The sequence below is a fragment of the Vulpes lagopus genome, chromosome 4 (genome assembly GCF_018345385.1).
Source record: "Vulpes lagopus strain Blue_001 chromosome 4, ASM1834538v1, whole genome shotgun sequence".
NCBI lineage: Eukaryota > Metazoa > Chordata > Mammalia > Carnivora > Canidae > Vulpes > Vulpes lagopus.
In genome coordinates, this window is record NC_054827.1 from 44,763,210 (window position 1) to 44,790,561 (window position 27,352).

Genomic DNA, 27,352 nt, shown 5'->3' on the forward strand with positions numbered 1-27,352 from the left:
TGGAGCCCTGGGTCCTTCTGTCAGCACCAAGGCCCCAGAACCTTGCTTTGGAAGGGACCTCTGGAGGACGGGGTAGAGTTTGAGAAGGGTAAGTGGGGAGATATATTGATTTGGAGAGGGCAAGGGAATACTGCTGTCCAGCCCCAGCAAGGACTAGGCACGGGGAGTTGCTATGCTCGTGGCCAAAGCTCTCCATCCTGGTCCCGGGGCGGGGGAGCAGCTGGATGTTCCAGAGCACACACAGACCTGGAGTTCCAAAAGGGCGGCTGACAAAGGACAATGAGGCCATGTGAGACAGTCAATCCTTCATTTTTCTCTTCTGTGACACTGGCATTGATAAAGGCCCCAGTTGGTGCCGGCCATGGGGAGTGCCCAAGACCGCTAAGTAGGAGCAGCACACGTCGTTTTGTCCTGCTGCAGGCCCCTCCCCAAGCTACCACACCTCAGCTGCCACCACCCCTCTTGTACCCCAGTCGGACCACCACACACACACACCAATCCTAAGGCCCCATCCACCAAGACTGCACCCCTGGCTTTGGGGGCAGTCATGGACGGGAAGGACCAGGGAACTGTTCACTCCCTCCAAAGATACACACTGAAGGGCCAGTAAGTCTGGGCTCTGGGACTAGGCCTGCCCCTCCTCAGCCACTGGCTGGCTTCTGTCCTTCTATGGCTGAGTATGTTATCTGGCCATCCCGCAGCCTGCCCCCTGACAGGCTGCTGCCACAGATGCTCAGTCCAGCCCCTGGGCCACTTCACACAGGGAAGCCCCTCCCGGAGCCTAGCAGCCCCCTCACTGGGGGCCTGAGGACTGCGCTCCCGGGTCCCAAGGCCCCTCCGGCACAGGCAGGCTCCAGAGTGAGGGCTCTTTCATCTTACCTCCTCCCTCGGCCCACCCTGGGGCCTTTACCTGTCCCCTTTGGGAGGCTTCTAGAATTCTGTTCTCTAGCCTTGGGGGCCTTGGGGATATCACCCGTTCCCAGGGTTTGACTCCCAAGGGTTGTAGAAACCCCCATTCAGGCCACACACACCCCCACCATCCCCTCCCGCCCCCACAAGTCTGCCCGCGGTTGGGCACGCTAAAGCGCCTGGTCCTTGGCGCTGGGGGTGGGCGCCAGGGCCCCCCGGTGCACGCGCTGGTGCTTGAGCAGGTGCTGCTTCTGGCTGAAGCCGCGGCCGCACACGGTGCACAGGTAGGGCCGCTCGCCCGTGTGGTTGCGCCGGTGCCGCGTCAGGTTGGGCTTCTGGCTGAAGCGGCGGCCGCACTCGGGGCACGGATAGGGCCGCTCGCCCGTGTGGATGCGCTGGTGGATGGTGAGCGCCGACCACCAAGAGAAGCTCTTGCCGCACTCGTTGCAGATGAACTGGCGGGGCTCGCCGGGCCCCCCCAGGCCCGCCCGCGCCCGTCCCCACGGCACGCCCGCCAGGCCCCGGGCCGGCTGGGGGTCCTGAGGCTGCGCCGACAGGCCCGGGGGCGCCTCGGCCTGTGGCTCGGAGCGTGGCGCCGCATCTCGCGCGGCCTGCCCGGGGCGCTGGGGCTCGGCGGCGGGGGCGGCGGGGCTGGCGTGCGTGCGCTGGTGGGCCCGCAGCGCTGCGCGGCTCGGGCAGCTCTGGCCGCAGCTGGGGCAGCGCGCTGCCTGGGCGCCCGGCAAGTGCGTGCGCTGGTGCTTGAGCAGGTGCTGCTTCTGGCGGAAGCTGCGGCCGCAGTGCAGGCAGGGGTGTGGCCGCTCGCCCGTGTGATTGCGCAGGTGCCGCGTCAGATTGGGCTTCTGGCTGAAGCGGCGGCCGCACTCGGGGCACGGGTAGGGGCGCTCGCCCGTGTGGATGCGCTGGTGGATGTTCAGGGACGACCACCACGTGAAGCTCTTGCCGCACTCGTTGCAGATGAACTGGCGCTGCTCACCAGGACCCGCGGGGGTGGTGGCGGCCGCGGCCGCAGCGGTTGCGGCCCGGGGCCCCGCCTGGCGCCACCAGCCCTGGCAGAGCCCCAACCAGGCCCACTCGGGGCGGCCCCGCGGCGGCCCAGGCCGCAGGCGACAGCTCCGGCGGGTGGCGGCGTCCCGCAGCAACTCCTGCAGCCCAGCGCGGGCGCCCTGGCGGTCCCGGGCGTGCGCACGCTGGTGGATGCGGAGGCCCACCTGGTGGCGGAAGCAGCGCGCGCACTCCGGGCACGAGTGGGTGGCGGGCCGTGAGTGGGTCTTCTGATGCTTGAGCAGGTGCTGCTTCTGGCTAAAGCGCCTCGCGCACTCTGGGCAGCAGAAGGGCCGTTCGCCCGTGTGGTGACGCTGGTGGCGCGCCAGGTTGGGCTTCTGGCTAAAGCTCTTCCCGCACTTGCCGCACAGGTACGGCTTCTCCCCGGTGTGGGTGCGCTGGTGGATCTTCAGGGACGACCACCAGCTGAACCTCTTCCCGCAGTCCAGGCATACAAAGTGACCCTCGCCAGCAGAAAGAGCCCGGCCTGCCAGACCCCTGGCCGGCTCAGTGGGAGGAGCCCACCTTGGGCCCCCGGTCTCCTCCTGTCCCCCCAAGGCTCGGGGCTTCCCCATGGTCTGGCATGGTGCCAGGGCCAGATGCTGCTGGAAAATGTTTTCCTTATCCTTCTCGGAAAGCACAGCCTGAGGCACCAGTGTCTGCAGCAGCCAGTCTGGCTTCTCTTGCTTGATCTTCATCACCGGCCCATCTCCTGCCAGAGGCAAAGGGAGAGAGGACAAGGAGAGTCACTCACTGCGGGGCCTGGGTGAGGGGGGGTTGGAGAGGAAGAAATGCTGGGAGGGCAGAGCATAGAAAACGCGGCAGGTGGAAAGGATGCAGAAGGAAGCGTGTAAGAGGACTGGAGGCAGGAGGGAGGAGGGCAGGGAAGGTAGAAAGGCCAGTAAGATAAAGGCAGGTTGGGATATGGAGAAGAAGTGCAAGAAAGGAAGAGAGGCTGCTGTTTGGAGGCCACCCCTCCTGCCCTGCCTTCTGCACCTGGAGGCCCAGAGATGCAGCGAAGGTCTTCCCACCCAGGGAACAAGCAGAAAATGGCCAAGCCTCAAAGTGTTTCATTCTAAGAGGAGCCTTGTGCTGGGAGCTTGCTAAGTGAGTGCACACCCAGTCCCTCAGTGGTGGGGTGACCAAGGTCCACTTCACCACCAGGCTCTCGGTGGCAACAGCCATGGTGCCTGCACACCTCACCTTCTTGGACCTTGGCTGTTTGGCAACTTCACCTTTCTTCAACAGAACCAAGAACAAGAAAGTATGCTACAGGAGTGCTTGGTCCCTCTTGTGCATGGACAGAAGCCATGATGGAAGAAGTCTGCTACAGACACTACACACAGACTGTAGGATCCCACTTACATGAAGGTCAAAAGCTGGCAAAACTAATGGATGAGTTAGAAGGCAGGATAACTCCTGGCCTATGGAGGCACTGCGATGGGAAGAAGGCCTGAGTGGGGGAGGATGGGGACAGAGGGAGAGCCAGAGAAAGAATTTTAAGTAGGCTCCACGGAGCCAGACACAGGGCTCCATCTTATGACCCTGAGATCATGACCCCAGTGAAATCAAGAATCGGAAGCTTAAGGGACAGAGCCACCCAGGCGCCCCATTGTTCTTTCTCTTCATCTGGGTGCTGGCTTCATGCACATGTTCACTTTATAAGAATTTGTAAGAACTTGTGATCTGTGCACTTCTGTGTTATACTTCAACCAAAAGTTTATATTCAGCAAAAAGTAGGTGAAATAAAACAGCTGTGAACAAAAAGGAGAAATTCTAAATAAGTTCTGACAATAAAAAGACAATAAAATAAACCCAAGGGGGGCACCTGGGTGGCTCAGTGGTTGAGCATCTACATTCAGCTCAGGTCAAGATCCTGGGGTCCTGGGATGGAGTCCTGCACCAGGCTCCCCACAGGGAGCCTGCTTCTCCCTCTGCTTGTGTCTCTGCCTCTCTCTGGGTCTCTTACTCTCTCATGAGTAAATAAATAAATAAAAATAAATAAACAAACCCAAGGGAAGTAGGAGGAAGGAACTAATAGACAAAAGCAGAGACCACAGGGTAAAGGGAACAGAGAGAAATAAAAAGGATTCTGAAAATCCTAAAATCCTAATTAATGCATAAATGTATCATTTTGAAAAATCTGTATATAATGGATGATTCTGTGAGACAAAATAAATTAACAAAACGAACTCAAAAGGTTTAAAAAAATGTCCTAAAAGAGACAGAACAGAAAGCTAGCGTTCTACCTCAAAAATGGGCAACTGTAAAAACAGGTTCTACTAAAATTTCAAGGGAAGGTTTGTCCGCAGCTTACATAAACTATGACAGTGACTGGGAGGGGAGACAGCCCACAAGCTAGCATGATCCAGAGTCAACAAGACAAGGGTACAGCAGGCAGGAAATTATAGGTTTAGCAGTTGAAAGCAGACACCAAAAACAAGCAAAAAATATTGGCAAAGCAAGTTCATCGGCATCAAAAGAACAACATAGCATGACCTTGCTGGGATCTTCCCAGCAAAGATGGCTCAATATAGTTCCTAACACTGACTTTCTAAACAGGAAAAAACCTTACATAATCTCAATACATGTGAAAAACCTCATATGATAAAGTCCAACATCATTTCTGGAGGGAGAGGAGGAAGAAGGGATGGAGAGAGGGGGAAGGAAGCTCTCGGTAAACCAGGCATATAAGGAACACTCTTAGGCAGACAAAGAAGCTATTCTAGAACCTGCAGTTATCTTATAACCAAAGGCATGGGATTGGAATACCGTTCAGGTTAGGAACAAGATGATGCTCACCATCACTGCCACTCTTCAACATTGTCCTTGAGGAACTAGCCAAAGCAGAGGGGGAGAAAAGAAAAATATATATAAATATTGGAAGGGAAAAGCGTCATTTGCTGATAACTATTAACACAGAATGTACAAGAGAATATACTGACAAAATATTAGAAATAAGAGTTTCGACATGGTGCCTGGGTGGCTCAGTTGGTTAAGCTGCTACTCTTGATTCCGCCTCAGGTCATGATCTCAGGGTGCAGGGATGGAGCCCTGCATCAGGCTCTGCACTTAGCAGGGAGTCTGCTTCAGGATTTTTCTCACTCCCTCTGCCCCTCCTCCCTGCACCTCCCCATCAAATAAATAAATCTTAAAAAAAAAAAGTTTCAGCAAGTTTGCCAGATACAAAAACAAATAAAAATTTGCAACTTTAATAAAATAACGGGCTTGATACACAGGCCAGATACACACACAAAACTTATATAAAGGAAACTATTAAACGTTATTGAAAGGATAAAGAAAATGTAACTAAAAGGGCAGATACATCATACTCCTAGATGAGAAGGAAGCTCTTCACTCCAAAACAATGCTTAAATTCAGTGTAATCCTAATTCACTGAATTATAAAATTTCTGATGTGCATAAATCATCCAGAAAGTTCTAAAAATGAGCAAGGAAGAATTTGGCTTAGACAAAATGGAAAGCTGAAATACTAGCACTGCACACCTATGAGAACAAGCAAAACCCACAATGCCCCCAACACCAAATGCTGGTGAGGACAAGGAGCCCCAGGGACTCTCATTCACTGCTGTGGGGGCTGCAGAGCAGTACAGCCACTTTGGAGGACAGTTTGGCAGTTTCCAACAAAATGAAACGTACTCTTAGGGCCCAATCATCACTCCCTCCCCTGAGTATTTTCCCAAAAGATTGAAAACTTCTGTCTGTACAGAAACCTGCACACAGATGTTTCCAGCACCTGGAAACTACCTAGAAGAACAAGTGCACCTGTGTATGTGTATGTGTGTGTGTGTGTGTGTGTGTGTGTGCGCGCGCGCAGGTGCAAGCTGAGGCAGGAAGTAAGTCAGACTTCTTGGAGAACAATTTGACAATGCTTATTAAAATTATAAATGTAGCGGAACCTCTACTTTCTCTACCCAACAGTTTCACTCTGGGTGTTCATCCTAATAAATACATAGGAGCGTACAGAGGAATGTCCACAAATATTTACTGCAGAGCTATTGGTAATTAGCAAACACTGGAGAACAATCTCATTACCTGTCACACAAAATGATCACTCCCTTCAGAATATGGAAGAGTATGCGACAACTTAAAAAAAAAATGCTTAGCTAAGTAAGAGCCGTCTATACGCTGATGTGAAGATTGTCAAAACATTTTAAGATAAAACAAAAACCAAATTGAAAAACAATGATCAGTCAGTCGTCTGACCCAATTTATGAAAACTACAACTATACCTCTCTATGTACAAACATGCACAATGTGGGAGGATCTGGGGCAAAGCATGACGGTGGGCACCCTATAGATGATGTAGACAATCCAAGGACTAGAGGGGAGAAGTCAAAGGGGACCCTCACTTTATCTGCGTTCTTTGAATTTTTATGACAATATTCAAATATTAGGATCTTAAAAATCTTTGTTTTTTTTTAAAGATTTGTATTTATTTATTTAAGAGAAAGAAATAGCGAGCAAGGAGGAAAGGGAGAAGCAGGCTTTCCAATGAGCAGGGAGACTGACACAGAGCTCAATCCCAGGACCGAGCTGCACAGGTGGCCCTAAAACATTAAAAAAAAAAACCCAAAACCTCACTTAGAATCTGGTGGCCTTTGGTTCTAGGGCCAAAGAGCCCTGCCTCACTCACAGCCTCAATGGCCATTAAGAGGACACGGAAACGGATGTGGTGACCACGGGATGGGGTGGGAGGGTGGGGACTCAGAAAGTACCTGTGAGGGGCCCGTTTTCCTCTTGGCAAAACAACCCTGGAAGCGCCCCACCCCCAGGTGCTTGGTTATGAGAAATCATTTTAGCAGGAGTCGTAATTGGAAGATGAAAGTGGAGACTTAAATTGCACATTGGCAGGAATTGAATACCCAATAGTAACTAGTTTACTTGACTATTAGAGGGTCTCTGTGGATGCGCTAAAATGTTGGCCAGCTGAAGTATGTAATGGGACTAGGTGTCCAAACTAGCGGTCAGGAGCGAATCTAAAATCTACTCAGGTGTGGGGACGCCTGGGCGGCTCAGTTAGGTATAAGTGCCTTCGGCTCAGGTCATGATCCCAGGGTCCCAGGATTGAGCCCCGGGATCGGGATCGGGCTCCCTGCTTCTCCTTCCCGCTCTCCCTCTCTGCCGGCTACTCCTCCTGCTTGTGCTCTCTCTGTCAAATAAATAAATAAAATCTTCCCCCAAAAATGGTATATTTCCTGTTCTGTATATTTCACCACAATAAGAAAAACACATAAAATAAACAGAAATTAAAGGGTGCTTAAAAGAGGTAAGCTTTAATTATCTCAACAGTTCTGCCACCCAGAAAGAGTCCCTCTGCACCCCTGGCCAGCCGGTGCTGGGAGCCTACGGGGTGCCCGGAGCTGTCCCCAGCCCCCCAGTATCTCTGTCCTCCAGGGTCAGTGTTCTTAAGACCCAGGAGTAAGGTCTTCCCTAAGATCCCAGGGTACCTGAGAAGCTGCCCCAGGTGGGGAGAGGGCCCTGGCCAACCGCCTCTCATACCTGAACTAGGCTCCTCCTTATAGGTTGGCCTGGGAAAGGTTCCTTCTGCTAAAATATCTGGAGCCATCCGACCTTGGTTTTACTGTAATTATGGTAACGTCAGCATCTCTCTCTCTCTCTCTCTCTCTCTCTCTCTCTCACACACATACACACACACACCCTGGGGGCTCCCCGCCTTCAAAGTGACATGGCAGTAGTGGGGAGCCAGGCCAGAAGTGGGGTCCGCATGGACCCAGGATGTGCAGTGTCCATGGACCACACCACCCATCTGAGCTGGGTGCTTCATTCCTTTATTACCCAACTGCCTGATTTTTGTCTCCGTCTTAGGTTCATCGTGATGATTATCCTGGGAGGGTTGGGGCCCTGGGGTCCAGGGGGCAAGGCCTCTGGAGAAGCTAGGAGGGGAGGGGAGGGGAGGCAAAGAAGCTGAGCTGAGCCAAGTAGCTGAGCCAAGGGACAGCGTTCCCAGGGATGGGCCCTGTCCCGTCTCCCAGGACCAGAGCCGTTCATTCTGCAGCAGGGAGGCTAACCGCCCCCACCCCACCCCACCCCGGGCTTGTGAGGAGGCTGGGGGTGCTGGGGGGCCGTGGGGGGCTTCAGCAGAGAGCACAGGACTTCCGCTAACAGCAGCGCCCGCCCAGCAGACACCAAGACTGCCGAGCCGCCCCATGAACCCTAAGTGACCTCAGGAAGTCTTCATGGACCAAACTGAAGGCACTTTCCTTTTTTTTTTTTTAAAGATTTTATTTATCCATTCATAGAGACACAGAGAGAGGGGCAAAGACACAGGCAGAGGGAGAAGCAAGCTCCATGCAGGGAGCCCAACGTGGGACTCCATCCGCGGTCCCCAGGATCATACCCAGAGCTGCCCTGAAGGCACTTTCCTGATCAAAACCTAGCAGGGATCGTCTTACCCGGTGAGCTGGTTTTCAATGTTAGATCAGCGTGACTGCCAGCACGCCAGCGGTCAGCAAACACCTCACCCTCCCTCTTGCCTGGGAAGCTCACATACAGGGTGGGTGTGAGCACATCCCCTCACCTGGTTGTTCTTTGCATTCTTTGGAGGACCTTCTACATCCTGGTCCTGCTCTGTAATACTCCAGCCCATATGCTATGGGTGAGCGTAGCAGCTCACACTTGAGCAGGACAGGGCAGGGCGTGAAGACGGCCTGGTGGAGGAGGCCGCGGTGGGCTCCCACCTGTCCGGTCACTCTCTTACCTGTGCTCCTACCAGTGGGGCCAAGCTCCATCCACAGAGGCCTCCTGGGCACCTGTTCCTGCCCTGCCATCTGCGGGCAAGGGGGCACAGGAAGGAGAGCTGGCCATTGGGACAAGGACCAAATGGGACTCCCTGCTCTCCTGTGACTTCACAGAATGTGGTCCCTCTTTTTCAAGAACTTCTCTGACCATGACCTCAGTGGAGAGTGCAGGGCTTTTTAAAAATTGCACACATAGCTACTAGGCAGGCAAAACAGGCATTATTCCCATTTTATGAGGAGGAAACTGAGGCCAGAGAGGGCCCCTAACGTGGCCCAAGTCACCAAGGCGGCTGCATGGTGGCCGCCAGGGGCGGCCCCAGGTCTCCTGACTCCCAGACCAGAGGCTCAGGCCCACTGGCTCAATATTAGCAGTGTGTGTGTGTGGCGGGGGGAGTGACAGATGCCACACAGGAAACTCAGCTAAGCCTGGAGACCGCCCCCCCTCCCAGGGGCCATGAAGCCACCGTGGAAGGCAGAAATGGCCCTCCAGCACCATGGATCCCTTTCCTTCAAAATCCCCTCCCATCCCTGTCCCATGCCAGACTACACATAAATCAGCTAGGGTACCTGTTAAGGACTTCACCAAACTGGGGGCACCTGGGTGGCTCAGTGGTTGAGCGTCTGCCTTTGGCTCAGGTCGTGATCCCGGGGTCCTGGGACTGAGTCCTGCATCAGGCTCCCTGTAGGGAGCCTGCTTCTCTCTCTGCCTCTGTCTCTGCCTCTCTCTGTGTGTCTCTCATGAATAAATAAATAAAATCTTTAAAAAAAAAAAAAAAGATTTCACCAATCTGGGGCTCATCTTTTCTTTCTTTTTTTTAATGCTCAAGGTTTTGGAAACTTCCTAACTGGCTCATTGTCAGGGACAGGGGATGCTGCTGGGAGGCCCAGGCTTTACTGGCTGCCCTTCTGTATGGGGCAGGGGGCACTCTCCCCCAGATCTCTGCTTGCCCCTCGCCTCTTCGTGCTACCCGATCGCCAGGTGGATTTAGGATGAATGATGGGTGGCCAACAGTGGCACCAGGGAAGTCCTCTTGCCTGATGCCTGGTCAGGCTGTACCTGGAGAGCCCGTGAGTAGCGGGCTGGTCTGCTGGGCTGTGTAACAGGGGGAGGTCTCTCTTCCTGCTTTCCTCATTTCTGAGCCGATTGCCTGGGAGATTGCCTGGGACTGCCTGGGAGATTGCCTGGGACGTGTATCTCTTTCTGCATTAATGCTTATTCGATTAAAAAAACAACTTCTCTTTTTCTCCCTCCTTTTGTGGGGAGCTTTTCTGAGTTGGCAGGAGATTTTAATTCTTTTTCCCCAACAAGGGTCTGCTATGCACCCCTACTGTGGCTTCTTAAAGACACTAAAACCTACTGTGGTGCAGAGATAAAGCAAACAGGAAGAAGAAGGTGGGGGGTGGAAGGTGGGGGGAGGGGGGTGGGGGGGAGGTAGGGACAGGGCAGGGTCCGATGGATGCCGAGGCTCCTGCCTTAGCACCACCTCTTCCCTCCAGGTGACTGTGTGTCCCACACCAGGGGGAAGCCTGTCACCCACGGGAGATACAATGTCCTCCTAAAGAGGCTCAGGGGAAGGCGGGGGAAGGGGAGGCCGCCTTTGGGAAAACTCAGAGGGAGCAGAGACCCAGGCCACAATTCAGGACAAGGACACTGGGTAGGACCCTGGCCTTATTCACGAAACCCCTACACAACACAGCAAGGGGCCTCTGAGCCCCATCACATAGGTCTTACTGGATCCATTCTGTCTTCCAAGGGGTATTAGGGCCTAAAAGTCACCTCTGGTGGCAGAAAGGCTTCAATTCTCAGTGAATAATTTAGTGAGCTACCAGAGCAGCTCCTGTGTCCCTGGGTACTTTTGTCCCAGCCACGCCAGGGCTCAGGTGTGGTCCAGGTAAGCACAGGAGTAGGAAGGGAAAGCAGGGGACTCGGCAGCCCCGGTGGCTCAGTGGTTTAGCACTGCCTTCAGTCCGGGGTGTGATCCTGGAGACCCAGGATCGGGTCCCACGTCAGGCTCCCGGCACGGAGCCTGCTTCTCCCTCTGCCTGTGTCTCTGCCTCCCTCTCTCTCTGTGTGCCTCTCATGAATAAATAAAAATCTTAAAAAAAAAAAAAGAAAAAAAAGGAAAGCAGGGGCTCTCATGGGCCCAAGAGGAAGGAGTAAGAAAAAAGAGGGCAGGGAAAAGGATGAGGGGCAGACCCCCATGTCCTGAGGGCCCACCTCCAACAGTGTGCTCAGGGGCAATGGCTAAAAAACAGGCCAGCAGGTGTCCTGCAGGTAAAACCCTAAGAAAGCCGCACCTTCTCTAACCTTTCCTCTTCTGCCTCTGCCCTGCTCTGCTGCTCTGCCTGCTCCTTCTTACCCCCCTCTCACCCACCTGCCCTAACACGTGGCTCACCCAACCTGGCCTGGCCTGCAGGCCAACAGGGCCAATCCACCTCCAGGCCCACATGTACTCTCTGAAGGCTACCTGCCTGACCTGTCATGCAGGGGTCTCTGTGACCTGCCCCCTCCCTGCCCAGGAAGTTCTATGGAGTGTTGGGTCTGGGGACAAGGCCCTGGTCACTTCCTCTTCCGGCACCTGGCTCTGGGCCCGGCCCTGCCCACACTGGGTCAGGCTGCAGCTGGAGGCGGGCCCTCAATGAGAGGCCTCTGGGGGTGGGGGTAGGGGGGCAGCTGCATGACAACTGCCAGACCACACAAAGCACAGATTGTGCCCTACAGCAGGTGGTGAGGTTTGGGGGCAGGGGAAGGTAACAAAGGGGCTTTGCTCTCAGCAGAATCCTGGGGGCAGGGAGAGGCACAGAGAGCAGCTGGGGTGAAGAGAAAGGCCGTAGATGGGAGGGGCAGCACAGGGACATGGCCCCCATCTCCCCACATCCTCCCAACCTCAGGCCCCTGGGACTTCTCCACCAGCCAAGCCATCTTCACAGATCAGACCTCAGGCAGGGAAGGGGAAGCTGATGGCACCTCACCCGTCCTTTGTCACTGCTGGAGCAGGGATGAGCCACACCAGGAGCTGGAGCTTGGAGGGGTGGCATCTCCCCAAACCCCAGCTGAAGGCCTAGCTCCCAGGCCCTCCTCAGTGGTAAGCTCCACCAGGGCCACACCCAGCTCCTCACCACTCATCACTGCTCCCCTAGGCCAACAAGCCCCTGCCCCCAGAGGAAACCGCGGGCCGGGGGTCCTCTTCCCAAAGCGCCCCCTCCACACAAGCTAACCCCCTTCGCCAGGATCTCGAGGCTACCATGCTCCCTGAATGGCCTATCTTTCTATTAACCACATCTTTCCCACCTCTCAGCCGGTCTGACCCCATCTGACCCCATCTGGTCTACAGTACACAGCCCACCTGCCTAGCCTCCCTTGCCCCACATGCTCCAACCTGCCTGGCCCACTCCCAGCTTTCTTTCCCTGGGAGATCCTGTTTCCTGGGGGCAGGCACCATGTCTCATGTCCTTGCCCTGACCCACCATGCTGGCTCACACAGGTCAGATGCTCAAGGAAGACCCGAGATGGTGGCCAGAACAGCATTCGCAAGGTGGTGGCCCTGCTCAGGCTCCAGCCAGCCTCCACCCTGGGGGGATTCTCACAGAGCACTACCTAGGGGCAGAGGTTATATCTCTCCTAACCTCATTTTACTGGGGGGCCTGGGAGACTTCCCTGAGATCTTGATGTTGATCTAGCCATACAAAGAAGGGGTGCTTGGCCAAGACTCCAGTATGGACAAGGAGAGAGCCACTGGCTCTGAGCACCACTGCACACCCAACACTTAGCAGGCATCACCCATTTCATCCTTCACAACCAATTAGGATCTGAGAAGTTAAGTCATTTGCTCAAAGTCACTCAGTTAGTAAATCCTAGAGCCAGAACCAAACTGAGGTCAGCCTGCCCTTCTCACAGACCATGTCGCCTCCTAGAAGAAAGTACAGGACTCACCAAGCCCCTTACCCTACCCATATCCTTCATTTTCAGACACCTGGCTTCCATATCCACATGTGATTATTCAAATCTACATAAATTAAATTTTAAATTCAGTTTCTCAATCACACTAGCTACATTTCAAGTGCTCAACAGCCTCAAGTAGCTCGAGCTACTGTCAGGACAGCAGAAAGCATGCCTCTGACAATGAAGCTCCAGTGGATGGCGTGGCATTGGACCGTAAGGTCCAGGAGGAAAGCAGCAGGGCCCCAGTTACAGGCACACTGCCCTACAGTGCACTTTGCATTCTTCACTTTGCAGATATTGTTTTTTTTTTTATTCTTTTTTTTACAAACTGAAGGTTTGTGACCAATCTGTGCTGAGCAAGTCTACTTGCACAATTTTCTTCCAACAGCATGTGCTCACTTCGTGTCCATGTCACAAATGGGTAATTCTTGTGATATTTTAAACATTTTCTTTATTATTATATTTGTTATGGTAATCTGTGATCAGTGATTACAACCTGCCCTAACACGTGGCCAGGTTGGAATACTCTTGCTGACAGCCCAGATGATAGTCGCCATGTTTCAGCATTAAAGTATTTTTTAATGAAGGCATGTACATTGTCGTGTTAGACATATTGTGCACACAGTAGACTACTGTATGGTGTAAACGTAACTCTGGTATGCACCAAGAAACCAAAAACTTCACTTGATTTGCTTTATCGCAATATTTGTTTCAATGCAGGGATCTGGAAACAAACCTGACTATCTCCAAGGTGTGCCTGTACAGTGAATGAATGAGTAAGCAGATGGATGGATGGATGGATGGATGGATGGATGGATGGATGAATCAATGGAGGCATGAAAAGAGGGTTCCTATGGCCCCAGTCCTTGGTCACTGATGACAACTATCTTGGGACAAGGTGATGCTGTTTTCTGCCTGGGAATCCAATTGCAGTTAAAGAACGCAATATGCAATCACAGGCATCAGAGAAGAAAATGACGTAAACGCTAAATGCACTCATGCACACATCCAGGAGCAATCGTATCCAACATCTGACACACCTAAGTAAACCACGGTGCAAAAGTGCAAAAATACAGAGATGCTCATACATAAGAGAACAGCTGCAAAACTATATGCAAAGTATGAAGAAACTGAGATCTCTAGAAACTCCCAGATACACCTGCAAACAAACCCACAGAAACCGGCATGTGCCGCGCAAACCACACAAATACCAACACTATACAGCACGCTCAGGGAAGTGGAAGTGTGGATCTCTGCGTGACCCAGGTACCTGCACATGTTCACGACGCTCCCAGCTGCCCACTGCTCCAAGAACGGGACCTCAGGAAGCGAGTAGGGGCCAGTCACCAGTTAGGTCCCCTGTGCTGGGGGAGGGGCGGCTCGAGGCCAGCCAGGGCTGGAGCTGGTGGGGCAGAAGGTGGCCAGGCGCAGAAAGCCAGGGGCAGACTGAGACCTGGGCTCTGCTCTAGCCGTGAGGAAGCAGCAGATCCTTTCCCCTGGGAACCTGAGCCCCACAGGGCTGGCCCCTCAGCCAAGCCTGCTCCCAAAGGCTGCCTCTCACATCAGGCCCAGGTCGCGTGCCTAGGCTGGGAATCAGGTCCCTGAGTTCTAAGCCATCAGTCAGTCCTTGGCAAGTCACTTTACCTTTGGGCATCAGGTTCCTAAGGTGAAGGAGACTGGAAAGGCCTACCCTAACCCACAGGTTTGTCTCGAGCCCTGGAGAAGACAAATATGCAGCACACTGCACCTCCCGAAGCCTACAAACCAGCAGGGTCTCTCTCTCCCACTCCCCATTTCCTCAGCCCTCTCCAAAGGGCCTCTCGCAGGGCTACTCACTCTTCCTAAGCCTTTACTCCTCCAGCTGCTTCAGCATCTCCAGAGACCCCCAGCGCCTACATGGTCACCCCAAACTCTGCTCCCCGATGTGAGTGGGCTTGGTAGGTATGCACAAATTTTCCTGTGGGGACTATCTCAAGGCCGTACATGACTCCTCGTATGCAGGGCACTAGACACTCAACAGCCCTGGAGAAGGCTTGGTGGGGAAGAGAGGCTCCCCTGGGCTGGGTGCTGGCGCCTAACCGGGCAGGAGCAGACAGTGGTAAGGAAAGCAGGGCTGGGCTAGAAGCCTTGGATCCTTCTGCTGGCCAGAGCCTCAAAGCCTCAGCTTCCTCAAGGGGAGGGAGGCAGTGTATCCTCTGTCTCCCAGGACCAGTTCCAAAGCCACCGGCTTTCCCCCAAGGCCAATCCTACAAATGTCACTCCAGTACAAGGCCTGCTCCCTGGGGTTGTCCTGGTTGGCCTCTGGATAGTCGGCTCTCTCCAGGTATCAAGCCCCTGGACACATCAGACCTCCCAACTTCCTCTCATCCACAGTTTATGAGCAAGGAGGACACAATAAACCAGTGGCTTTAAAATGTTATCAGAAACACAGAGCAGCTGCTGCCAGGGCCCCAGGAGACCTGCTTCCCATTCTTTACGGCCCTCAGGGCCCAGACAGTCAAGCAGGCCCAGAGGTCCCAGCTCAGACTAGGGAGGTGCCGCCTCCACCGCCTAGAGGCCCACCTCCATCCCTCGCCCCAGCAGAGGCATGCCTCCTCAACCCCCCTCAGGCCCTCCACCCACCTTCCTCTCCCCTCACCCAGCCTGCTCCTCAAGAACGCTCATTTCTCTTGGCTTCTGCAGATCTCACTCAGCACTGGATCAGGTGTCCCAGGCACCTCCCACTGTGGCTCTTTTTCCAAGCCCTGCCCACTCCCCCTTTTCTACTCCAGTGCCTTCAGATCTCAGTCTCCCAGATGCTGTGGCCCTCGGTCCTCAGAGAGGGGTCAGAGGAGCAAGGAGAAAGGGTGGGCCAACATTCCACAGAAACTATTATTATTTGGAACATAATAACACTTATTCCATGTGTAGAATTATTCTATCAAGCAAGGGGTCGGGGAGCAGTGTGAAAGGACTCTGGAAAACACTCACAAAGTGCAAGACAAATTATTTTTAGGTCAGCGCATTGCCTTCACCCCCTGCCTGCCTCCCACATTAGAAGACCTGTACCTCAGGGCTGCCCAGGTAAGAAGAGTTCCATTTAGTGACATCAGGTTGCTTCCACCAGCACCCTCTGGGAACCACGTCCACGGACAGCAGGGGCAGCTGCCCACCTCCCAGAGGTCCATGATTTAAGCACAGGCCAGTCTCAGAGGCACCTGCTTCCCAGACCCCTGCCTCCACTGGGTCCAGTGGTCATCCCTCTGCTGAGAATGCCCCATCCCACTTCCCTGCCCCTATGCCTTTCCCTCACCTGTGGCATCCATGTTCCTAGTCCCTGCTCACCATCTCCCTTTAGAGGAGAGAGCACCACCCACACTCCTCGGCCCGACTCCAAGACTCAAGAGCCCTCCAGGGCCTGGGGTCCCCCATTACCCGATCTGAAGGCAAGAGATGAAACTGACTGCTAACAAAACTTTGGACAAGTGTCACATTTTCATTTATAGATACTTTCCACCCCTTGGTTCATTCGAAGGAGCTTGGAAAGCGTAAGAAGCACCCCACCCCTTTGCTGGATGGGAAAAGCAAGCCCAGAGGTGACATCCCTTGCCCCAAGGAGAGTTGGGCCTAAGGTCTCCTTCTGCACACCCCGGCCACACTCTTCACTCCCAGCAACCGCTGCGCTAGGAAATCTTGGATTCATCAGCTTAACCCTCACCAGGGGACAGGTGTCTGGGCTGGACCACTCCACCAAGCTCTGCACTTTGTCCTGGGGTAGCCCTTGCCTCTCCAGTGGGGACAATGGTCTTCATCAGGCCTCTCAAAACCACCACCACATTTCACTACCACACAGAGTGCAGCTGTCACAACGCATAGGTCAGTAAGTTGTACCAGTGCTGTTTTTAATGCCTCCAAGATCTCCTACTGCCCCACCTCAGTTCAGGCCTCACTGCTTCTTGCCCAAAGACACTGTAATAGTTTTATAGCTTATCTTGCCCCTCCGATCCATTCATCACCCAGAACTCAAAGTAATTTCTCCTAAAATCACAATGAGGACTTGTTACTACTTTGCTTAAAATATTCCCCAGCACTTTCAGGTTTAGCTAAAACTTTCTTGGCAAAACCACTGAGAACCTGGCCTCTGCTCACTCATCCTGCCTCCCAGCTCCCCATTGTCCCAACACGTGACTCCCTGACCTTGCAGCATCTTGGCTGGCCTGTGACCAGTCATGGAATACTCTTGCCCAGCTCTTCTTCTCCCAGCCTAGATCAGGGATCGCTTTGAGCAGGAAGCCCCTTTGGATATGCCAGTCTCAGGTAGGGGCCCTTCTCTGTAGGGGCCTGTGCACCCACCCAGCCTGATGCCACATACGTTGCATAATAGCAATCTAATGCCTCCACAACAAGACGGTAAACATCTTAACGTGGAGTATTTCTCTCTCCCCAACATCCAGCCCAAGGTCCCGCGTGCTGAAAACCATTAACAAAAATTTTAATAAAGAAACACAATACAGAAATTTTACTCCAGAACGGATTAGAAGCACAGAATCACGGCACCTAGAGTTGAAGGGAAACTAATGTTCTCTAATCTCTTCATTTTACAAATGAACACGGGACCCAAAAAGAACAGCTAAGAGTGGAGCCTGGACATCAGCCAGTCTCAGGCTCCTGGGCTCTGACCACACCCAAGCCCAGGCTGGCTGAGCAGGACGCGCTCCAGGCTCTACCCGGCCCAAAGGACCGCAGGAGGCTGCATGTCTGTCATCCTCCGCCTTTGCAGGGGAAGAAGCCCCCAGTTCCTACCCCACCCCCACTGAAGTCTTGACTCCGGCGCCCATCTTCCTGGAATGGAGCCCCCCCAACACACACACACACACACACACACACACTTCCAATTTCTGGGGGGTGCTTCCTTCTCATTGTTCGCACTCCCGATCCTCATGCCCACTCATTGAATCACTTATTAAGCACCTACTCGGTGTCACTGTGCGGCGAGCACTGGGGTTCCTGCCCTCCAGAAGCTCCGTCTTCCGGACACAGCGACACAGCCCCGAACGTCGAGCCAGCGCTTGGGCAGAAGGCGCCCAGAGGGCCCAGGGGGTCAGCCCCTCGCCCGCCACCCCGTCCCTCCCGCTCTCACCACCCCCGCCCCGGCCCCGGCCTGCAGCCCCCTCCCACGCACGACCCGGGCCCCTTCCCTCAGGGGCTGTGTGGGGGTGGGGAAAGTTGGGGGGCGCAGCGCCGGGGGCTCAGGGGACCCCGAGACCCCCGAGGCCGCCTCCAGCCCGCGGCTGGGTGGAGGCAGCGCGGGACGAGCGGGCCGGGCGCTGGCCCCACAGCACGGTCCGTCCTTCCACACGCCCCTCCCGCCCGGATTCGGAGGGACTCGGAGGGAGGGGACGGGAATAAATACCTTGACTTTGTGGTTAAGGTTAACGCGAACTGCCACCCCGGGGCGACTTGGGCACTGGGCTCCCCGGCCCCGCCAGTCCCGGGACAGGCGGGGCGGGCGCCTCCCCCTGATTGGCTAACGGGCCTGGCCATCCCCGGGGCCGTCCCGCCGCCTGATTGGCTGCGCCGCTCAGATGACCAGCTCCACCCTATCGGAGAAGCCCGCGGGGCGGCCCCTTTGTTCTCCTGAGCCAATAGCCCTCGTGGGCGGGCTGACCTCGCAGCCCGCGGGGCCTCCCGGGCCCCCCGCGAGGCGTTAACGCTTTGGCCGCCGGCGGGGGAGCCAGTCCAGGGCTCGGAGGGAGGAGGAGCGAGGGCGAGGCCGGGGACCGGTGACCCCACGGCGCCACGGCACCTCTTCTTCCCTCCGCCGGGCTCTCCCTCGGACTCCGGACCCGCGGACGCGCTCTCAGATCGATCCCGTCATTCCGCAACTCTCCGGCCGACTCAGGGACGCGCGCGCCCCGCTTTGGTGCCGCGATCCGGGGGCACAGGACGCGCGAACCCCGCTCCGATGCTCACACTCGCGTGTGCAGGTGACATAGTGGCGGCACTTGGCACTACAGCCGCCAAGTGTTAGAGTGAGAAGCTGTACCTGCCTCGCACGACCCGAGAGAAATCGCCCACCGCACACCGCACCCCGCGCGGCGCCGGGCAGGTCGTGGGCACCGGATAAACGATCCTGGGGGGTCTCCACGAGAGAGACACGGAGACCTCATTAAATCCAACCCCCTCGCTTTCTCGACCGGAAACAGCAGTCTGAAGACGTCGCGTTCCTAGGCGGAGTGTGGTTGCTGATTTAGGGCCAGGGTCCAGACGGCCAAGGAGGGTCTTGACTGCTCCTAGAGATCTTCAGAAAAGAGAATTTTCTCTTCTACCCACACTAATTGGAAGCAAATGCTCCTTTATGCCAATAAGATTCCTCACACTGCTACCTCAAGCCAGCTAGGTCAACTCCCACTGGCAGGATTCTCTCTGGAGCTGCTTCGAAACTGCCTTTGGGAGGCAGGGTTGATAGAAACAGAAGCTGGCCTCTCTGAGACTTCCTACAAACCCGCCCTGATGCTGGTGGACCTCATTCTAATTAATCAGTAGGCGCCTACTAAGCATTTGCATTGAGCCCAGCTATTGTTTGGCCTCACAACAATAGATACTGTTGGACTGAGATTTATTGGTTTTGCCACTAACTTCTTTGCAGTTATTACAAAAGATACTTTTCTGTCTCTGGACTTTGACTTATCTATAAAAAAGTTAGTAATTTCCTAGTTACATACTTAGTTTTCTGGATTTTTGCAGGACCCAAACTGGTTCTATGGTCTATAGAAGCATTTGTAAAGTGTAAAACCCCACACAGAGGCCAGACACCACTAGGCTGTCAGCTTTTTAAAGAATCCTGTTCATCTGTATCTTCTAGAGCACCTACTGGAGGTTTTTCCCAAAGGCTTGTGGAATTCCAGTATTCTAGTTCCAGATCTGCCACTGATTATGAGTGAGAAAACCACTTCTCTCTGGGCATGTTTCCTCCTCTAAAGAGTGAAAGACTTCCCCAAAGATTGACATTTCCGGACCAAGGGTATTTCAAGGATAGAAAGAATGAAGCACGTTGGGATCCCATTTACATTGAGCAAAAAGAGAGGGCAGCCCAGTGGCTCAGCAGTTTAGCGCCACCTTCAGCCCAGGGCGTGATCCTGGAGACCCGGGATTGGGTCACACATGTCACACTCCTCCAGCATGGAGCCTCTTCTCCCTCTGCCTGTGTCTCGGCCTCTCTCTCTCTCTCTCTGTGACTATCATAAATAAATAAAAAAATTAAAAAAAAAAACAAAAACAAAAACAAATAAAAACTATGTATCTGCATTATTAAATTTTAACAAGATAATTTAGTATTTTTGTAATTGTAGAAGAAAAGAGGGGGAAACGGGATGCCTCAGAACTATGATCCCCTCCTAGTGGAGTTCCTCCTTCGAGACTGCTGTCAGCATGTGCCATGCTGAGCAAGGACATGGGAACCACCAGGTCCTCCAAGGAACCCAGGAAGGACCCATGGACAAGATCACTCCGTCCCAGCATTACCAGCCCCCTCAAAGTCACTTCTGTGGCTTTCCCAGAACTTTGGGACTTCTCCAAACCATTTCTACCCCAAAACAGGTGCAGTGCAGCACCAGTGGACACCCAATGCTGGCTTCCCCACACTCGAGCAGTTCGTCTAAAAGTGATCTTTCAAAGTCAGGAGCCCTGGTCAGATTCCCTCCCTCATCTTTTTTCCCCAACCCCCCAATTATGAACCTTAGATACCTGAGGACCTGTGTCCTGCTCCCTGCCCATCATCCCTAGACGTTGACCTACTTTCCTGCCCTCTAGCCCCCAAAAAGCATTGCTCCTTTTCCCATGAAGCCCTGGGGTCCCTTAAAGAGATATATTGATGTGTGGCATTCTTGAGGCAATGCTTCCAGTCTCTGAAAGATAATTTGCCATTAACTATACAGGTTTTTAAGTGGCTCCATGAAGTCATGGAGTGGCTTCAACCAATATGAAATTTGGAAGCCATCTGTTTCCATCCTACACAGAGTCCCACTCACCCCCATCCATCTCCCTCTGCTCATTAGCTGTACACACACAGTTCCTCTCCAGACTTAGGCCTCTTAGAGGTAAGGACAAAGTCTTATCTTGGCAAACCCCTAGTCACCATCACATCAAGCATAAGCATAGTTGGCATTTAATAATTATCTTTGCCAAAGCAGCAGCGCACTCCATTCACCCAATAAACTTGTGGCAGTGGTCAAGAGCACAGGTTATGGAAGTCAGATAGACCTGGGTTTCGATCGCCTCTGGTGATTGCCAGTCACATGACCTTGAGCAAATGTTTTCATCTCTAAAAGAAGAGTACCTACCATACGAGGATTATGTGGGATAATTTAGGTGAACTTCTTTGCAAAATGCCACTCACAGAAATTGTGGTTTTTATGCGCTGTGTGCTAGGTGCCGGGATCTGTGCAGAAATTACTAAAACTGGCACGAAAAGGGTCTACTGATATTTGTCAAAAATAGGCACTCAAATTTGTATGAAACAACCAGTGCAGAGAAGCATCTGTAGCCACATATGTGAGGAACTGCAGCAGGCCAGCCAGGAAGGCATTGCAGAAGGTTCGTAGCAGAACTCTTCCGATAACTGGCCCCTGCCAAGTCTAACTTGACCCCACAGAAAGCCAAGTCCCTGCAGAACCAGCCCCATCTGCAGGGTGTGCCTGGCCTCCTTTGGAGAAGTATTGGAGGTAAGGTGCGTACTGGAGGTAAGGTGCAAAAGAACTCAGAGTGGAGGCACTTATCCCCCACCTCACTCCCCCCACCACAACCAAAGCCCAGAGCAGCATGCTGCCCCTCTTTCAAATTACAAGGCTCTTCGGGAGAAAGGAACACACAGCCACCAGCTCTAAAACCAAATCTTTATTCTCTAGTTTGAAAAGGAGGGTAAGTGGTTGTTCTGTTTCATTCCAGAGAACAGAACAAGGCCCAATAGGTAGAAATTACAGGAAAGCAGATTCCATTCATTATGAGGAAGAATTTCTAACAATTAGAATTATCCTACAATAGAACCAGGGCCTCAGGAGGTGGGGACTCCCTGTCACCTAAGTGTGGAGGTGGACGGAGGTAGGGGAGGCTGGGCATCCATAACCTAGAAATGTTGAAAAGGAAACTTGTCCCTTTCACGCTGTCAGCCGACCCTCCATTATCACTGGGGCAGTCCTTCCCACCATGTTGAGTTCTGGAACGAGTGGAAGGTTGGGGTGTTCAGACAAAAGCCTGGACACAGAGCTGTTGACAGCCAGGGGATGCTCTAAGCGCCAGGAAGGTGGTGCACTGATCTTGGGGAGGTGGAGTGGAGCTGAGCGCTAACAGTAGATGGGTCTGAGTCCAGGTGCCTATGCAGGGGCAGGGGCAGAAGGGGACGGAGTGGGACAGGTTCGAGCAGTGTGGCCTCACCTCTGTGCTGGAAAAGGCCCAGGAACTGTCTAACAAGGCCAGCAGGTTCTCCCAGGTGTATCCAGCTGGTCCACTTTTCCTCCCAAGCGCTCATTTACTAAGACTGTACCACACCTACTTCCAAAAAACGACCTGAAGGAACTCATGATAAAAGACAAGGACATTAAGGCGTCAACACCAGAGGGGAAGGGACTTCCTGTCCCCTGGTGGCCCCTCCAGCTGGAGGGCTCTAAGGGGTAGGTAGAGCTGCTATTGCTACTTTTCCAGGGCACAGGATGGTCAGGGCAGAACCTTAGCAAACACCAGCTGGAGGCCTGAGCCCCCCTGCACTGAGTGAGGCTTCCCTGGCCGCTGGGGACTAGACCTCCCTCCCTAACAGGGCCCAGCTCACTGGCTGCTCTCCCACCCCTTTCCTAAAGCAGCAGCAACACAGGTACCCCCAAGCACAGGCCCACAGCAACACGCCTGTAAATGACACTCAGGCCACCCCCTTCCCTTGGTCTCTGCAGCCCCTGCCCTCTCAGACATCATGCTTCTTCTGATGGGCCAGGAGCTTCTCCTCGTCGTCAAAGGTCTGGCCACAGATGGCACAGCAGAAGGCGCCGTCCCGGATGTGGCTCTTACGGTGGGTGATGAGATTGGACTTCTGGCTGAAGCTCCGGTCGCAGTCGGGGCATGCATAGGGGCGCTCGCCTGTGTGGATGCGCCGATGGGACACCAGGTTGGACTTCTGGCTGAAGGCTTTGCCGCAGTCTGGGCAGACGTAGGGCTTCTCGCCGGTGTGGATGCGTCGATGCGCCGCCAGGTAGGGCTTGTGGCGGAAAGCCTTGCCGCAGTCCGGGCAGACGAAGGGCCGCTCAGGGGCATGGTCGCGCCGGTGGGCGGCCAGGTGGCTGCCCTGGGAGAAGCGGCGCCCGCACTCCTCACAGGCAAACGGCCGCTCGCCCGAGTGCACCCGGGAATGCGCCACCAGGTGGGTCTTCTTGCCGAAGTTCTTCCCGCACTCCGCGCAGGTGAAGGGCCGCTCCCCGGTGTGCTGCCGCTGGTGGGCCCGCAGGAAGCGCTCGAGCCGGAAGCTCCGGCCACAGTCATCGCAGGTGAACAGGGATGGGGGCGCGGCAGCCGGGTCCTGCAGGGGCGCCCCAGGGGCCTCCAGCGGAGGCTCCGGTGCTGGCTCCTGGCTGGGTCTCAGCGGGGCGTCTGCAGCGAGCTCCGACGAGGCCTCCAAGGGGCCAGCTGGAAGCTGAGGACTCCCTGAGCCCGGGGCGCCCTGTGCCGACCCTTCGGACCGCTTGTGGATCTTGCTGTGAGACAGGAGGTTGGGCTTGTGGCGGAAGCGGCGCCCGCACTCGGTGCACGGGTAGGGCTTCTCTCCGGTGTGGATGCGCCGGTGTGAGGTTAGGTAGGGCTTATTGGTGAAGCGCTTCCCGCATTCAGGGCACTGGTGGGGCCGCTCGCCCGTGTGCACACGGCGGTGGGCGATCAGGTTGGGCTTGTGCCGAAAGCGCTTGCCACAGCAGGCACACTGGAACGGGCGATCAACAGCGTCTCCGCCAGGCCGGGGCGCGGTCACCGCAGGGCGGCCCCTAGGCCGAGGCCCGAGAGCCTTGGCTGCTGCCTCCTCCAGGGCCTCAGCTACGTGAACCCGCTTGTGAGCAACTAACTGGTCCCACTGGGCAAAGCTCCGGCCACAGTTGCCACATATGAAGGGCCGGGCCTCCGGGGCTGGGGGGTGGCACCTCCGCACGTGAGCCCGAAGCTGCTTTCGTCGCCAGAAACGTCTCTCACATTCAGGACAGGCAATGGGCCGCTTTGCGGCTGAGTGAGCCCGGAGATGCAGAACCAGGGCCACCCAGCCTCTGAAGCTCTGCCTGCAGAGGTGGCAGGCAAAGCCCAGATCTGGAGTGGCAGCGGCATGGACCTGGCAGTGTAGTGCCAAGAAGGGAGGGTGTCGGAAACGACGGCCGCATTCAGGACAGGGCAGGGGCAACCGGGCTTGGCAGTGGCGGGTGTGAAGCCACAGGGCCACCCAGCCCGGGAAGTGCCTTCTACAATGGACACATCGATGGGCCTTACTGGGGGCTTGGTTGCCCAACTGGGCCTCGGAAGTGCCTTGTAACCTCAGCCCGTGGGGCTCCTTCTCCATGGTCTGGGGCAACTTCTGGGAGGGCCCAGAGACCTTGGGCTGGGCGGGGCCCATGGCCAAGGGGCCCCTGCAGCGCCGTTCCAGCATGGGTTCTTCCTCTGCTGAGGGTGGAAGAGCAGTGTCACTCTGGAGATCAATTTATCCTGCCCCAGTTCCTCCCTGGCCGACCCCAGGCCCTCAAGGAGCTCATCCCTCTGAACTCCTACAGCCCTTGAATCTGGACTATTTTTCTATTTCCTTGTATGTTCTACATTATTTCAATCTTGCACTTCTAGATACCATTTTGAGTGTATTTGTCCTAAGTATTTAACTGGCCCTGGAAACTACCAGAACGAAGGAACTCTGACACTTCGTGGAATCCCCCCTCATGCCAGTCACCCCGTGTCTGGCATGAAGTAAACACTCCAGCGTTGGCTGAGCAAACATTCCTGCCTTAGGACTCACAGGAGAATGTAGTCACCTTTCCCTATGGTGCTCTATGCTTTTTACAAGTGCTTCCCTGCTGCCCTCTGCTCGTTTCTACTATTTCCTACTGCTACATTTGAGCTTCACAAAACACAGAGACTGGAGAAGTGAACATGAAGCTCCCTGTTTGACAGACGAAGCAATTTTGAGGCATAAAAAAGGACAGGGGACTCGCCCGAGGGGCCACAGTAAACCAACAGCAGAACCAAGACCAGGTGACAGGTCTTCTAAGTCCCAGGCCAGTGTTCTTTCCTTTAAAACACCTGGGTTTGTAAAGTTCCCACAGAAAGAAGCTCCTACAGCCTTTATCCTATTTACCCTCTCCTGGGCTCTAATCACACCACAGGGAGCATTTTGGCCTCCCTAACCTCAGTCTGTCAGGGTAGAAGCCTGGAGAGCAAGAGACAACAGCGCTTCTGGGAAACAGGAAGGGAGTGCTAGATGCTACTTGCAGCACTGCATGACGCCAGGCCACTGCCTGTCCAGACTGTGCCCACACTGCCTGCCTGCCCTCCTCTACCCACACACACATGATTAGGACACTGCAGGAAGGAAAGCTCTCCCAAGTCCAAGGAACACCCACAGTCTGCCTCCCTCAGGGTGTTAGGGATTACTACTGGGGCAAAAGAAGGGGAAGAAAGACAAGACTGTAATCCTTGTCCCCTGCCAACCCCAGGAGGGGCTGTCCTACATTCCACTCTTCCACAGTGCCGGGAGCCGAGATTCCTCGAGGTGAGCTTCCTGAAGGCCCTGAGGAGTGGGTGGTCATTAGCTTCCTAATGGACCTTCACTGCCGGCTTGCAAGCTCCAGGCACATCCTCCTAAATTCCCTAGAGCCGAACTCCTCTTGAGCAGCTCAGACATGCCTCCTTCTCCATGACCAGAATGAGCACAGAGAAGACCGCTGGTTTGGGAATGTGATCCTCCCCCAACCCCCCCCCCCCAGGTGACTCCCTTCCTCCAGAATGAGATCTGAGCACTGGGGCTGTGGAATGATTTGGGATCCCAACAAAGAAGGTCAGACTCTACCCTGGAGACCGTGGAGCTGGAGATGAGGTTTTTTCCAGCTCCTCCCGGGGATACTTCTGCGGCTGTAGCGCTTGCTTCCGCCCACACTCTGGTGGCCCCCAGATGTCAGAGAAAACTGCAGCAGTAAAGACACCCCTACCCCCATGGCAGAGCTCAGACCTCTGAGTGCAGAGAGGCCAGCCTTACCTGCGGGGAGGGGAGAGAAAACATGCATGAGGCTCTGAGCTCCTCTAGGGCAGTCATCTTTGTGTCCTCGCCAGCCACAACCCCCTCCCCCACCCAAGCCCCACACCCCGAGCGGCCGAGTAACCTTAATGGATACTGGATTAATAAATGAATATTGCCCCCTTCGCCAAGGAAGTACACGACAGCGCTTGGGGGTCATTTCCTCCACGGTAAGGTCACAGCACGAATTCTCCATGCTGATGGCCAAAGGCCGGCGGATGGCAGAAACTCTGGAATCCCTGCTGGCTCCCCTTCCCCCACCCTCCTCCCAACAGGAATTCCAGGCCCGGTTCCCAAGGGGCTGCGCAGGGCGAGCGAGTGAGGCCAGGTCTCGGTCACAATCCCCTTGTGCCCTCTGGATGGCAGAGGGTCCCGGCGACCCCACACCCCCCTTTTGTTTTCGCGCGTGTCCCCCGTTCACGTCGCGGACACCCGGCTCCGCGCGCCCCCACTGGGCCCGCTCGGGTCCCCACGCAGAGCGCACCTCGCGGAGCCTGTGCGCAGGTGCGCGGGCTCGCCCCCCCACTCGGTCCGCCACTGTCCCCCCCACAGCGCACACAGTCACGCGCCCGGCAGGTAGGGCCGCCCGCCTCGGGCCCGCGTGGAACCCCGCGCCCTGCCCGGGACGAACCTCTCCGGCGGGGTGCGCGGAGGCGCGTCGCGCGTCCATGAGGCCGGAACGCCGGCGCCGGCGGCCGCGCTCCCCGCCCCGCGCGGCGACAGCGGCAGGTTCGAGTTCACAACTGCCAGGCCCGGGCCCAGCCCCCCCGCCGGTTCCCAGCGCCACGTGACTACAGGAGCTGCCGAGGGTCAGTCACGGGCTGGGGCCGGCGGCCGCGGCCGGAGGGCGGGGCGGGGCGGGGCGGGCGGGCTCGTCCCCTCCGCCCCGCCCCCGCCCCCTCCCCCTCCCAGCGCCCCCTCGCGGGCTGGGCTGGGGGCGGCCGCCGGGAGCCCGGCTCCGTAGCCATGGCGACCGCAGCCCGGATTTTCCGGGACAGGCCAGGCGCAAGTTCCCGACCCTTTGTCCCGACGGAGGACGCGCGTCCCTGCGCGCCCGCGTGGCCGGACCGCGGTCCCTCGGCCGGACCCGGCCTCGCCGGCCTCTCCCGAGAGCGCTCGCCGCCCCCGGGCCACCTCGACCGCTGGCCGCGTGGCGGCCCCGAGATGCCCCCCCGGCCGGGGGCGGCGCGCTGACCCGAAAGCCCGGCTTCTGGTTCGTTCCCAAGTGGAGAAAGGAAAAGCCCGACCGCCCGAACTTTAGAAAGGGAATGCCCCCGATTCCAGAAATTACCGAGAGCGGGCGTTCCCGGCTTCCCGCGGCCCGCGGCGCGGGGCCTGGCGCGGGGGCCGCCCCCGCCTCGGACATCGCGCTGGGAGCCGC

General features: G+C 55.6%; 2 protein-coding genes across 11 annotated transcripts; both read right to left on the reverse strand.

The window, feature by feature from the left end:
* Positions 1–290: 290 nt before the first annotated feature.
* ZNF775 (zinc finger protein 775) lies at positions 291–18,853 on the reverse strand. Of its 4 annotated transcripts, none has more exons than XM_041753369.1 (3): positions 18,721–18,853; positions 4,774–4,808; positions 291–2,683 (listed from the first exon to the last, which is right to left on the reverse strand). In XM_041753369.1, exons 2-3 carry the CDS (start codon positions 4,793–4,795, stop codon positions 1,080–1,082), a joined length of 1,626 nt encoding a protein of 541 aa, XP_041609303.1. In that variant the 5' UTR covers positions 4,796–4,808; positions 18,721–18,853; the 3' UTR covers positions 291–1,079. The 4 variants fall into 4 exon arrangements, with proteins under 4 accessions (XP_041609303.1, XP_041609301.1, XP_041609302.1 ...); XM_041753367.1 differs by lacking the exon at positions 18,721–18,853 and adding an exon at positions 18,088–18,196; XM_041753368.1 differs by lacking the exon at positions 18,721–18,853 and adding an exon at positions 17,650–17,993.
* Positions 18,854–21,554: 2,701 nt separating this feature from the next.
* On the reverse strand, positions 21,555–27,352 carry REPIN1 (replication initiator 1). 7 transcript variants are annotated; one of them, XM_041753330.1, is made up of 3 exons: positions 27,263–27,352; positions 25,747–25,861; positions 21,555–24,350 (listed from the first exon to the last, which is right to left on the reverse strand). In XM_041753330.1, the coding sequence occupies exons 1-3, from the start codon at positions 27,335–27,337 to the stop codon at positions 22,627–22,629; spliced, it is 1,914 nt and encodes a 637-aa protein (XP_041609264.1). In that variant the 5' UTR covers positions 27,338–27,352; the 3' UTR covers positions 21,555–22,626. The 7 variants fall into 7 exon arrangements, with proteins under 7 accessions (XP_041609264.1, XP_041609263.1, XP_041609268.1 ...); XM_041753329.1 differs by having other exon boundaries at positions 21,555–24,353; XM_041753334.1 differs by lacking the exon at positions 27,263–27,352 and adding an exon at positions 26,603–26,757 and having other exon boundaries at positions 25,747–25,932.

Excerpts from the sequence above, each read along its gene's own strand:
- REPIN1 (XM_041753329.1), bottom strand. The coding sequence starts at position 27,337 with ATGTCCGAGGCGGGGGCGGCCCCCGCGCCAGGCCCCGCGCCGCGGGCC. Across the intron at positions 25,862-27,262 it reads GCCGGGAACGCCCGCTCTCG|TTTTCTCTGACATCTGGGGG; the intron begins GTAATTTCTGGA and ends TTACTGCTGCAG. Across the intron at positions 24,354-25,746 it reads CCAGCTCCACGGTCTCCAGG|CAGAGGAAGAACCCATGCTG; the intron begins GTAGAGTCTGAC and ends TTCCACCCTCAG.
- ZNF775 (XM_041753369.1), bottom strand. The coding sequence starts at position 4,795 with ATGTTGAAGAGTGGCAGTGATG. Across the intron at positions 2,684-4,773 it reads GTTGAAGAGTGGCAGTGATG|GAGATGGGCCGGTGATGAAG; the intron begins GTGAGCATCATC and ends TGCCTCTGGCAG.